The following is a 13,404-nucleotide window of genomic DNA, read 5'->3' as shown; positions in this document are numbered from 1 at the left end:
AAGACTTATCCTATAGCTACGTCTTTCCAAACTGCAAGGCTATCTTCAGAAGAAAAGGAATTACCGAGATACACATGAATCCATGTCTATCTCATGCTCTGAAAAGACCCCTTCAATAACTGACAAGTTTTTCTTCCAGCCATGGAATGTCATTTACATTTGATTACTTGTTTATGTTAATGTCAAGTCACCCCTTTAGATTTCTGAATCCATATACCATTTATGTTTGTCGTGAAGAGATTTGTATTGCCTCTTTTTTTTGTATCACACACAGCGATCAACAGACAGCTGAGCAGAATCTTCGTATCCAGCAGTGCAGCTTCAACAGGAGTAAGTGCTTATAAAACAGAGAAAATTCCATGAGCCGTTGGGGTCTTTTCAGAATCCTAGCACTCTCAAATTCCCCTTGCTACAGAAGGAATTTCCAGGTGAGGTTGTGAAACCATAATTCATCACAACAACACCATTTTCAAATTTCTGTTTTTGAAATCATCCCTGACATCAAAAAGCCATGAAAGGACCGTATAAGGAATGAAACACAAGGGGAAATTGAAAAATTAATTTATTATATGAAGAAACATAAACAATATTTATTAGCATCAATGGCTGCAGACAAGCAGCCTGCAGAAGCTCACATCCACAGTTTATCGACTGAAGTAGCGACACATGACACTCAGAACCACAGCACTGATGTTCGAAGGTGGTTTCCAAGGAAATGCTATATATGACGATTTCGATGTTTATTTTCCCATTTACAAGGCTGAAAAGATGAAACCCACATTCAGCCAAAATCTAACAGGATCAGGCATTCAAGTTGTAAAGGACAATTGTCAAAAGACGCTAGCTACTAGGTCCTTCGTGAAAGATGAAAGATACAAAAATGATCAGCTCGTGATCAGCAAAAGCACTTCTCAGATTTCAATGGGTCTTCCTCCTCTGAGTACCATGTGTTTGGCTGCTAATTTTTGTGAGCAACTGACGCCAAGAGAGAGGGCAGCTGCTGAGTTCTAAGAATAAAGACCATTTACACTCGCCCTTCCATAAGGTCAAAGGCCAATGTAGTCACTCAAGCCGCTCATGTGGATGATACTGCTTGTTTCTTTTCTAACAGTAAAAACATAATAATAACCTGTTTATGGACTTGAATGACTATAATAACAACTCCTTAAATATGCATGGCACTTTAAAATATTTTCACAGCATTTTCACATCTATTATTTAATTTGATCTTTCCAACAACCTTGTGAGGTAGGCCGGGGAAATGTATCTTCCAAATTTGGTGGGTGAAGAAACTGAGGCATACGGCAATTTAGTAACTTGCAGGGCTAGACGGGGAGGTTCCAACCTCTACACTGTGTTGTCCCCAGTAATGAAGAGACAAAGTCTAAAAGTGTTTGGATGATCTTATTTCAATGAAATACTTCACCTCCATTCAGCCAAATGATAGTGGTTCAGTTGGAGCAGCTATCATGACAAGTTATGGCATGCAATTAAGTAGACAAAGCACTGAGAGTTTTAAAAATGGAATTATAATGAAAAACACATTTTAACTCTCTGCACGGGAGGGAATTTGTCTGTCTTTAGGGCAACCTAGTTCTGTAGTCTGAACTATGATTTTTACCATTTCAGAGGTATGATAAAAATAATTTTAAAACAAAAATTCTCAGCTCACCAGGACTTAAATTTTCACTATACAGAAAAAAAAAAACCAGTGCTTTCTCTCCCCCAAAGTGAATGGACATACATGCCCCAAAGCAGGAATATCTGTATATCAAGGGTTAAAGATGACAAAATGTCTGATTTCGTTACCAAACCTCTTTGTCCTTATAAATGTGGCTTGTAATTGGGTTATAGGAGTCTGACAGACCATCACTATTAGTTTGGTTTGGGGTCATTCATGATGCTTAGCTATCTTCTACATTAAAATGATTTAAAATGCATTCAAAGGCTCAGATTTGTAACAGTTCTTGAGACAGGCTTCCAAACCAAGGTTGGAAGAATCTACCTTCCTATCCCTGTCTCATTCTGATCATAATTCCTGCTCAAACTCACCATTTGTAACCTGTCTCCTGACAGACTGGCTATTAGAAACTGGATGGGTCAGCAAGTTCAGCCATCAGGGGTGCTTAGACCCATCAACCCTGACTGACCTGCTATGTCCAGCTGAGTCAGTGACAGGTCACCTGTTTCCAGATAGTTCATCATCAAGGTTTTTACGGTAAAGATAATGGCACTAGATCCAGGCATTTCCCCAAGACAACTGAGGATATGCTACACTATCCTTTTATGGAACAAATACGGTTCCAGATTAAAGGAGAAATTATACCTGAGACAGGACAGTATAGGAGCGTACAATTGGAGATCTCATTCAAATAACTCAGAATCATGCCAAATCAAGATACATTAAGGTCAAGACAAAGATCTTCTGGTCATTTCATCTCTTCCTATAATTTAAAAACTTGTGAAGCCAATATCTACCTTTGGGAGAGGAGACCCTTTTCCTTCAAATAATGAAAACTAAAGTGCCCTACACAGCTGCACTTGGTGAAAGATTTCTGTGGAGTTCTCTAGAAAAATTTAAGTCAGCCACTGTAACTCTTGTCTAAAATTCTTCTGACAGGCAAGGAAGAGGGGAAAGAGAAGAGTGTGAATTTTATTTTCTTCTTCATTAAGAAGGCAAATCCTAGCAAATTCTACTAGAAATTTCCCAGAATTGTTAGGACAGGACTGAACCTTGAAGAGGTTTAAACCTATCTTCCAGCAGGATTATTTATCTTCAACCATCCTGAGAAAGTAAGATTTCTGCTTATAAAAGCCTCAATCATTTTGATGTTTTAGCAACCCTCTTAATCCAGAATTTCTTCAGCACTTCGAAAGAATGAAACTTTCCTAAAATTCTAGGGTTTCCACGCAAATTCTTTGCAACCATGGATCCTTGGGAATAGTCTCCAAATCTAGACTTTTGAATCAATTAGAGATAGCACGCCAAGGTGGCTACAGCTGGTTATGTACAAAGAGCCCTAATGAGATAAAAATGGAACCTCCGTCCATTCAAAAAGCAAACCTGAAGAGCCCTCTCTGAAAACTCGGACAAGTATGATATTGCTGATGACAAAACCTTCTGGTCATGAGGACAGCTCATGGGTGAAAGCCATGCTCAGAGGAAATGGAACAGGCCACCTACACCAGCAGCTCAAAACAAAACCTAGAAAACAAGAAAGCTCCTATCCTCATTCTACCTGACAGAGCTAGCCATCCCAACTCAGCCAAGAGGCCAGTAATGCCTGGGGGAACAAGGTCAACTACCAATGGTGCTACCTTAGGCTGCCTCTCCAACACTCAGGGGTTTCCCTGGATTCTCTCCATAGTTCCCACATGTCCAAGAGCTCTCTAAAGGGGAGCAGCCTGCAAGGAGTTGAGAGCTAACCCCCCTCTTTGTTAACTGTGCAGGGCTCATGACTTGTATGAAGAACAGGGATCAACCCAGAAAACAGTAATGTGTGAACCCCAAGAGACTCAGGTCCTGTTAGGCAGAGCAGAGCTCGTCAGCATTCAAGATCTGGCTGGGCACAGAACTTATTTTACTGCTAGAAGGTGTCTCATCTCTGTCTTCGGTTGGCCTCAGATCTGTTTTTCCTACGGACTCATGGGCTTTCTTCTGCCTACAGTCACAGCAAACACACTTTACCCACTCCTGAAAGCTTTCAGAGACACTGGAGGAAAAGAGCTTTTTGCAAGGGTGGAAGAACTGATAGAACACAAGCATGAAGAGGATGGCTGTGCAGTACCCAATGAGCAACTGCAGAATCAACAGAGGTGCGCACACGTACATGTAGATGTCGGTCTTGTAAAGATACCACATGAGGAGGAGGAAGGCATTCTCAATGAATCTCAGCATGTAGTACACCAGTAGCCGGTACCAGTTCTGGGACTTGCTGATGAGGTCCGGGTTGTTGATTTTCAGCTGCACAGCTGACCAGCAGAACATATTGATACCGGCATACAGTAAGGTGAGAAAGCACAGTACGATGGTGGTGCCCACCCGACTGAGGGCCTTCTCGATGTTCTCGGGGAATGGGGAGCCACTGCACCAGAAGAGGATCCAGGGGTACAAGAAGAAGCTGAAGAAGTTGATGAGTACAACCATCACCACCCAGGCCTTCAGGACGGAGGTAAAGAGGACCAGGACAATGACTCGAGTGGCAATCTCAAAGCTCCTCCAGAGGAAGATACAGACATAGGCCAGAGGCTTCACTTTGACATCATATTCATCATACTTGATCTTGATGGCCAGGATGTTGCAGCGCAAGGCTCCATACACAATGGACAACAGGGATAGGACCATGAAGAAACCTGAGGAGAGGAGAGAAAGAGCACTGACGAGTCTCACCTGCACCAAGAATCCTGCTGTCACAGACACTTTTGTCAGTTCCTTAACCCATATTCCTTGGATCCTTCTCTTTTATGTTCACAGGCTGCCTTCCAGCTCTATCTGTTCACTGTGCCTAAGGGCTTTTCCCAGGGCTGTGGAGGCTGCTCTGCCCCGGTGCTGGGGGCGCTTAAGTGCCAGGGGATCAATGCTCCCTGGAGAGCCCTCAATACCCAATTCTAGCCTATCCGGTAAGAGCCGGAATAGAACTACCCTAGCTCCCCCACCCCTTGCGTAGAGTAACTCCGAGGTATGTGTTCTATGCTATTCACCAGTGTTTCTTCACAGGGCTACTTTCCAGTCACCCATGATGACAGCTGTCTGATAATGCTCCCTTTACTGGCTGCCCTGCCTTGCCTCATTCCCTTCTCCCATGCTCCTTACACCCTCCTCCAAAAACACACGCACTCAAACCCTTGTCTCAGGGTCCGCTTCAGGTTCAACTCAAGTTGAAACACCTTCCTAACCCCATCTTGCTCTGCCTGGATATGTAGAATCCTTTACATGGTGTTCTTCGTTTCCTCAATCAGTTTATAAGCTCCTGAGGAGTCGAGAATGACGTCTGACATGTCATCTTCATGCCTCTCAACATATACCAGTAGTAGGTACACAAACAGAAAAGACTCAATAATAAACTGCTCAGTGAGTTCCTCTCTATCTGCAGGACCTTTTAAATTTATACACTGACTACAGATTGCTCATTTTTCTTTACTCTTCAGTTACATTTAAGAATATGACTGCAAGATTGCCAAAGAAATGAGAACCTCCCCATTACTGAGAATCTTGTCTTGGGCTGAAAGGCCTTAGTATCTCAAGAATTCTCAGCTCTAGCTGCCTATTTATTTTTCTTTTTTTAAATGTTTACTCTTGAGAGAGTGTGAGCAGGGGAAGGGCAGAGAGAGAGGGAGACACAGAGTCCAAAGCAGGCTCCAGGCTCTGAGCTGGCAGCACAGAACCCAATGCAGGGCTAGAACTCAGGAACTGTGAGATCATGACCTGAGCCGAAGTCAGACGCTTAACCGATTGAGCCACCCAGGCGTCCCTCTAGTTGCCTACTTCTTAAAATGACCTATGGCTAATGGGTTTATCCAGTTTATCTAAAGCAGAAGTTTGGGGAGGCAAGATGTGGCTCATTTAAATGGGACATGGTACCGTGTTCGAGAGTGTGACACTATGGCTGTGAGCTACGGTCTCAGAAATGTGCCGCCAATCCGTGAACACAAACTGTATGGTCAAAACTGAAATATAATCACTTACTAACAGGCTGGCACCACCTCCGAATATTGCAGCAAGAAGAGACTGGAGGCAGGGCTTGGAGTCAGGAACCAAGAGTCTGGCTCTGGTTTTAGTCTTATCCCGCCAGGCCACACTAGGGAAATACAATCTTTTTGGGCTCTGTTTTCCCACCCATAAAACTGAGATAATACCTTCTGTGCCTGCTCCTTAAGGTGCAATGTCCACAAAACATAATTGCCTCTACCTAAATGCATAATTTACAATGCACAGGAATAAAGGTTTTTTTCCTTATTTAAGTTCTGAATTGATGGAAAAAAGATCTATATTTGGTGGACGCAGAAGCTGTGATGCCTCGGTACTTATATGCCCGGCAGAAGCTGAATTTTACTCAGAGGCTCAACTTTTTTCATAGTCTTTTGGCAGTGATTTAAATCATCAAAATCATTCACTGGAAAGGCTGTGATCTACTAATCAAACTTAAAAGATGGAAACACTATCCCAGGGGTAGACCAGAAAGAAATTGGACTGAATTATTTTTCCTGAGAGGCTAATTCACTGGACCATTGTAAAGCAGTAGATACTGGCGATGTATTTTTATGTTTTATGTATTTTATATTTTTACAAATTTCTACACCCTAAGGACCTGGTAGTGAATCCTTTTCTTTCAGTGCTTATGTTTTTTCCACTATAAGAAAAATACTTCATATGCAGAAGATGAGCTAAGCGTAAATAATTAAAATGCAAATTGCGTATTCATACACATACAGTATTTATATTGTTACATTTTTGGTCCTGTAAATTATTTATTAATGCAATGACTCAAATAATTTTTTAAGCATTTACCCATTTTTCTCATTAAGTCAATTATTTCCAAATTATACTTATTTCTCTATGAAGAGAATTGGCCAATCATTACTCAATCGGCGCTCAGTAGCAATCACCCACTGAAGCTTTCTGAGAATGCAAAGAAACTGTCTTGAAATCACTGACCTCAATCATCACTCCCACTGCTGGCTGCTCACTGCAGAATTTCACAGATAGGAAAGGGGTCGAGGAAGAGAGAGAGATGCACTTGGAAGACAGAAGCTAGTAGTACAGAATGCTTGGAATGCACATTTCTACCTCTAGAATTAAGCTGTTATCTAATGAATGGCTAGGGTGATGCGCATGCAAATACTTACTTACTCAGACTTAAATGAAGAAAAGTTCCCTGGTGCCATTTCCCAACCTTATCTTCCTACAGTCAACAAAAAGGGATCAGCTGGCAGTCACGCCCATTTAAGTGGCATTTCATAGAAATCTAACATCCCCTAATAATCCTATTCCCATTTCCTATGAGTGTGTGTAGGGGGCACATCTTGCTGTTCTCATCTTTTGTCAGAGGGCAAGGCATCATTTTAGGCAAAGCTGAATAGAAGGCTGTGGCAATATGCCAAACTCTTGGCACACTTCTAAAGCTTCTTCCCACTCAATTCCTGCCAAGTAATCTCCTTCCAAATGGACTCTTTTCCTATTTCACAGAGAAAGAAATTGTTATTAGGCACAAATTTGCTCATTTCCTGACTTGACACAAAAAAACTGAATTTCTATGTTAAGTGCTTTAGAACATTTTATTCCCCAGGATTCCCCTTAGGAGGGGAACTGAATTCTATTTGGGAGACAAGGGGAATGGTTTCTCTGTTGCTCTGGAGAGTTAACGGAGGCTGCTCCCAAGATGGAAGCCACTAAATGGCTGCTCTCTGTGATGCGACTACTCTCCATGGACACTGGATCTTCAATAAAATGACTCAACTTGCAAGACAGTTTAGGCCGAACAGAGATTTCCCCCAGCATTAGTGAATGACTTCGAGGAAGGACCTGAGGCAACCTGAAGGAATGTGGGGTACAGTGGCAGAGGGCAACTAGGGAGTTAGCACAGTAGGCTTCTGGAAATTGGAATTTTACCCAGATTTCTGGAGGGTAGTCGATTTTAGCTCTTTTGCTTTCAGCTCAGTAGACAAAGTGCTTTTCCTAGTATCTGGAGCCAGGATCTCCACCTGTGCTGCACTCCGCCACTCGCCTCCTCCTCCAAAATTTGCTCCAGTTATCATCTTTCTCTTCTCAAGTTTCCAGCTGCTCCCTCTATCTTGGCTCTTTTCCTTGAGTGTATGAATATGCCTGAGTCAGCTGCATCTAAAAAACCATCCTTCCTTTGCAAAAACTGGCATGATCGCTGAAGCTATGTGATGGATACAGGGAGGTTCATTATAGTATCTTCTCAATCTTTTTGTATGTTGCAAAATTTCTGTAATCATGGAAACAGAGAAAGCAAGGGAGGGAGGGCAGGGAAGAAAGAGTTGGGTGAGGGAGAGAGAGAGAGAGAGAGAGAGAGAGAGAGAGGACCCCCTCCTTCCCCCTGCACTTCTTTCTACCACTACACTCTCTTTGAACTTTTCAGTCAATCCTCTTGAGTCATCTCTAATCAAAACACTCTTTAATCCTCAACCCCTTGCAGTCTGGATTCTGGCCTTGTTCCTTCCTGATCTCCCTGTAACACTGGACGTTCTTTCCTTGCACCTCCTGGAAACTTCTCCTGTAGAAGTCACCACACTGTTTGCTCCTACTCATCCTCTCGCTTTCCTTGCAGCCTCCTTTCAATTTCATTCACTGCCACATCTTTCTCTTCCCCTCAGGAACTGTGGTTTTATGTTCCCCTTCTAGCCAAGGGCCTACTAGATTTCTCCTCCGAGATATCTTATAGGTGCCTCAAAACAGACACCACGGACAACAACAAAACCACAAACAGAACAAACCATTTCCCTGAAAACTCCTCTGATGTTTCCTCTAACAGCCCATGAGACCAACAACCCAGATCACGCTACCCAGAAATCTGCATATTAAGTAGGACTCTTTACCTTCCTCTCCCATCACAGCCAAGTAGATCTCTAAACTCTGGCTGCTCTGCATGGCTCATGGACCAACAGCCCAGACCCCAACTGGGAATTTATTAGAAGTGCTCCAGCTCAAGGGCACCTGGGCGGCTCAGTTAAGTGTCCAACTCTTGGTTTCGGCTAGGGTCATGATCTCACGGTTTGTGACTCTGAGCCCCACATCGGGCTCAGCACTGACAATGTGGGGCCTGCTTGGGATTCTCTCTCCCCCCCCCCAAAATAAATAAGCTTTAACAAAAAAAAGGAGTGCTCCACTCAGACCCAGTAAAGCAGAATCTGTATTTTAACAAGATTTTTAAGGTGATTTGTGTGACCATTACAGTTTGAGAAGTGCTGCTCTAAATGTTTTACGCTTTCTTTTCTGGTTCTGTCATTTGTTAAGTCTCATATGGTTCTTGCCACAGAGTCCTAACTAATTTGCTGCTCTGTCCCCTGTCTTCCTCTTGTCTTTGCTTGGATAAACCCTACTTGTTCTTCAAGGTGCAGTTAAAGTGTGAACTCATCAGTGATGCTTTTCCTCAGCCTTTATTCAATTACATTCACTCAGTTGTGCTAAATGCTTCCAAGACTCTTCCAAGCTCAATGGACTGCCCCTTTATTGGGATCTCACAGCCACCTATTCATGCCTTTATTGCAATACTTGATATCTTTGGTTTAGTGCAATCTCCTAGGTGTAGCTACTGTTTCCTACAGATTTTTATCACCAGCACCTAGCACAGTGACTGGCACGAAGCAGGTAATTGATACATGTATATTGAATAAAGAATGAATAAGTGAATTCAAAATTGCACCATGTGTGAACAGCCTTTTTCACCACTGAATAAGGAATTTAAGCTCCAAATCTCTCACAGATATAACTAAAGTGAGCAATGAAAACTCTCAAAGCCCCTTACCAGAGGGTGATTTCTGTGGTTATGGGCTTCCTATGCAAATATGTCTGCTTCCATGTGCCTTTTACAATCAAGAAGTTGCACCTGTTTCCAACATTTCCTGGGACATAAGATCCAAACTACAAAATGTCTTTCAGGTCTACATTCTAAAAACGTTCTCTTTGAGGTACATGACAGGCCTGCAAAACAGGGAGATATAGGAATAGTACAATATTCTCTGACCACAGGCCTAACTAAGAAAGTCAAGTACTGCTTCAGCATATGGGGCCCAACCAAAACCAGGACCATTCTGGATTATCTTGGCAGTGCTGGGTTTTCCTGGCCAGTTACCTAGATCACTGTTCTTGAAGGATTTGATAGCTTATTCCCTGGAGTGATCTGTGACCACTTATTCTAGAACCCAGTGTTCTGCTTTATTTTTTTCCCCAGTGGTCTGCTTTAATTCTAACCCAGGCCCTGACAAATGATTAACAAAACGTTAATGAAGAGGTTAACGATGAGAGATCATCATCACCATGAGCTTGTACCCACATCAGCCACCGTCCCTCCCCAGTTGCTACGATAAATATTGCTTTGCTTCTTTGTTTCGATGGCTTTATTGAGATACAATTCACATTCCATACAACTCACAATCTGAAGTGTACAATTCAGTGAGTTTTTTAAAAAGTCGATCCGTAGATATGTGCCACCATCACCAGAGTCAATTTTAGTACATTTTTATGACTTCAAAAAGAAACCCTGTACCCTTTACCTATCATTTCTCTAAAACCTCTCCCCTACTCAGCCCAAGCAACCACTAATCTACTTTCTGTCTCTATAGATTTCCGTATTCTGGACGTTCATGTGAATGAAATCGTATAATACATGTCTTTTCTGACTGATTTCTTTCCCTTAGCATAATGTTTTCAAAGTTCATCCATATTGTAGCATATATCAGTCCTTCATTCCTTTTTATGGCTGAAAAATATTCCATTGTATGGATATACTACTTTTTTTTAATATGATATTTATTGTCAAATTGGTTTCCATATAACACCCAGTGCTCATCCCAACAGGTGACCTCCTCAATGGATTTACTACTTTTTTATCCACTTATCAACTGATGCAAATTTGCATTGTTTCTGGTTATTGTGAATAGTGCTATTATGAACATTCATATACGAATGTGTTCTTTTCAGTCCATAGAGGTAGAACTGCTGGGTCATATAACTTTATATTTAATTGTTTGAGGAACTGTCACACTGTTTTCCAAAGCAATGACACCATTTTACATTCCCACCAGCAGTGTATGAAGGTTCCCATTTCTCCACATCCTTGCCAGTATTTGTTATTATTATTGACTTGAATCTTTATTAACTTTTTAATTCTAGGCATCCTAGAATCAAAGGATGTGTGAAGTAGTATCTTATTGTGATTCTGATTTACATTTTCCCGATGACTAATGATGCCAAGCATCTTTTTATGTGCTTATTGGTCATTTGTCTATCTTCCTTAGTTGCCTTTGGTTCCTAACTGTAGAATAAACTCATAACACATTTCACACAGGTCCATATGCATCCCAAAAAGTTTAACAAAAGTCAAAGTCCAGATCTTCACAGACTAATTTAAGAACAATATATTAGGCTGACCCAGAGCCATCAATGAGCATTTTTTTTAAAAAAGCACAATTCTATCATCTCATGCATTTTTAATTCCCTAAAAAAAAGGGGGGCATCAAAAAGCAAAATGAGGATTTTCATGCTGGAATGGTAGACTAGATTGTTTTGGCCCAATATTTCTGCCAAGAACAACTGGAAAAACATCCATCCAAAGGCATCAAAGATCTACCAAAGCAGTGAATATTTCTGGGGTCAAGATCTCAAAGAATAGAAAAGTCTCCAGAAAAAAATATGAAGCTGCTTTTCTCCTCAAGACATTTGCTCCTATGCTAGCGGGTACCAAGAGACTAAGAATCTGAACACAGCTTTCAGCAGTCTCTCAAAGCTGGTGGGTATGGGAGCAAACATTGACATTCTGTCCCTATAACAGTCCTGGTTTACACCCAAAGCTTTCTGGTGGGAACCCAAAATACTAGATGAGAGGAGTAAAGGTGACCAGAAATAGATCAGCCCTCACAAAGACTGGAGTACAGAATTCAGCCAAATCAAGTTGTAACTGACTCACATTGATCTGTATCTATACCAATTACCTGCTATAAACAAAAGTAAAACCTTCCTGGAGAAAGAGGATTCATTCAGAGCCTCAAATTATCTCTATTTTTTAATACAAATAACTAACATTTAATTAAGAATAACTTGGCATGCCAACAAGAAAACAAAAAATTGATCAAAATCCAAGAATGAAAATAGATGATGAAAAGACCCACGGTAAATACAGATATTGGAATTATCTGACACTGACTTAAAAATATCTGTAGTTAATATGTTTATGAAATTATATAAGAAGGTAGAGAATTTATCAGAGACTGGAAACTATTTTAAAAACTGAAATGAAAACTATAGAACTGAAAAACACAATTAAGTACAATTTAAAAATCAACAAGTGGGTTTAATAGATTAGAAATGGCTATAACGATAATTAATACTAAGCAGAAGGCAAGTCAGAAGAAAATGGAGAAACAAAAAGCATGAGAGAAGTTTGGGCCAGTGAAAATGTCAGAGGGAGGGAGGGAGGGAGGGAGGGAGGGAGAGAGAGAGAGAGAGAGAGAGAGAGAGAAGAGAATAATGGGGTCAGAAGCAATATTTAAAGTGAAGAAGGCTAAGAATTTTCCCGAAATGCCGAAATCTAAAACTAAGCTCCAATAGGATAAATACAAAGAAAACTACAACTAAGCAAGTTATGTTAAAACTGTTAAACACTAAAGTCAAAGTGAAAACCTTAAAAAGCAAGCAAGCAAGCAAACAGATTAACTTCAAAGAGGCAACACAGACACTGGCATTTGAAAAGAAATGAGAATCTCAAGGTAGGAAGAAAATAACCTTTAATAGACCTCCATACCCAAAAATGAGGGTAAAACAAAGACATTTTATGACAAAACAAAAATGAGGGAATGTGTCACCAGCAGACCCGCTCTAAAGGAAATAATGGCATTGGTATTTCAGGCCCAGAGAAAATGACCCCACATGGAAACATGGAGATACAGGAAGGTCTGAAGAGGTACCAAAAGGATAAATACAACTCAATTTTTATAATGAGCAAAAATACTTGAACAATAACATCACACACACACACCCCTCAAAATGTCCACTAAAGACCTGAAAAGGAACTCAAGCTCATTAGTCATCAGGAAATGCAAATTCAGAATAAAATGAGACACTACTATATACCCACTGTATTACTAAAAGTAAAAGCAAGTGTTGGCCAGTGAAACTCTTATACACCGTTGTAGGAATGTAAAATGGTACAACCAGTTTTACAGTTTCTACTAAGCTAAACATCGGCATTCCCTACGGTCCAGCAAATTATACTCCTGAGTACAGACATAACAGAATTGCATATACACATATACTAAACGGCAAGTACAAGGATATTTTCAGCAACATTACTCTTTAAGTTTATTTATTTGTTTATTTATTTTGAGAGAGAGAGAACACAAGCAAGGATGGGACAGACTGAGGGAGAGAATTCCAAGCAGGCTCCGCATGGTGGTCAGCGCAGACACGTCACGGGGCTCAAACTCACGAACTATGAGACTATGACCTGAGCCAAAGTCAGATGCTTAACCCACTGAGCCACTCAGGCGCCCCACGGCAGCATTATTCTTAATAATCCCAATCTGGAGATAATCTAAATATTAATCAAGAGAAGAATGTATCAACTCGTTGTGATATATTCATACAATGGAATGCTACACAGCTACACTACAGAATACACTTGTGCCACAAGCCACAACATAAACAACCCTCACAAAGAGTGTTGA

General features: G+C 41.0%; 1 protein-coding gene across 1 annotated transcript in view; it reads right to left on the bottom strand.

The window, feature by feature from the left end:
- Nucleotides 1-545: 545 nt before the first annotated feature.
- Nucleotides 546-13,404, bottom strand: part of XK (X-linked Kx blood group) — a 63,218-nt gene continuing 50,359 nt past the window's right edge. Inside the window, exon 3 of the mRNA XM_023249534.2 lies at nucleotides 546-4,353. Coding sequence (XP_023105302.1) covers nucleotides 3,527-4,353 — 827 coding nt within the window. The 3' untranslated portion in view covers nucleotides 546-3,526. The remainder of the gene's footprint in view (nucleotides 4,354-13,404) is intronic.

The sequence above is a fragment of the Felis catus genome, chromosome X, assembly GCF_018350175.1.
Source record: "Felis catus isolate Fca126 chromosome X, F.catus_Fca126_mat1.0, whole genome shotgun sequence".
In the NCBI taxonomy this organism is placed as follows: Eukaryota; Metazoa; Chordata; class Mammalia; order Carnivora; family Felidae; genus Felis; species Felis catus.
This window is presented reverse-complemented; position numbering and strand designations above follow the sequence as displayed.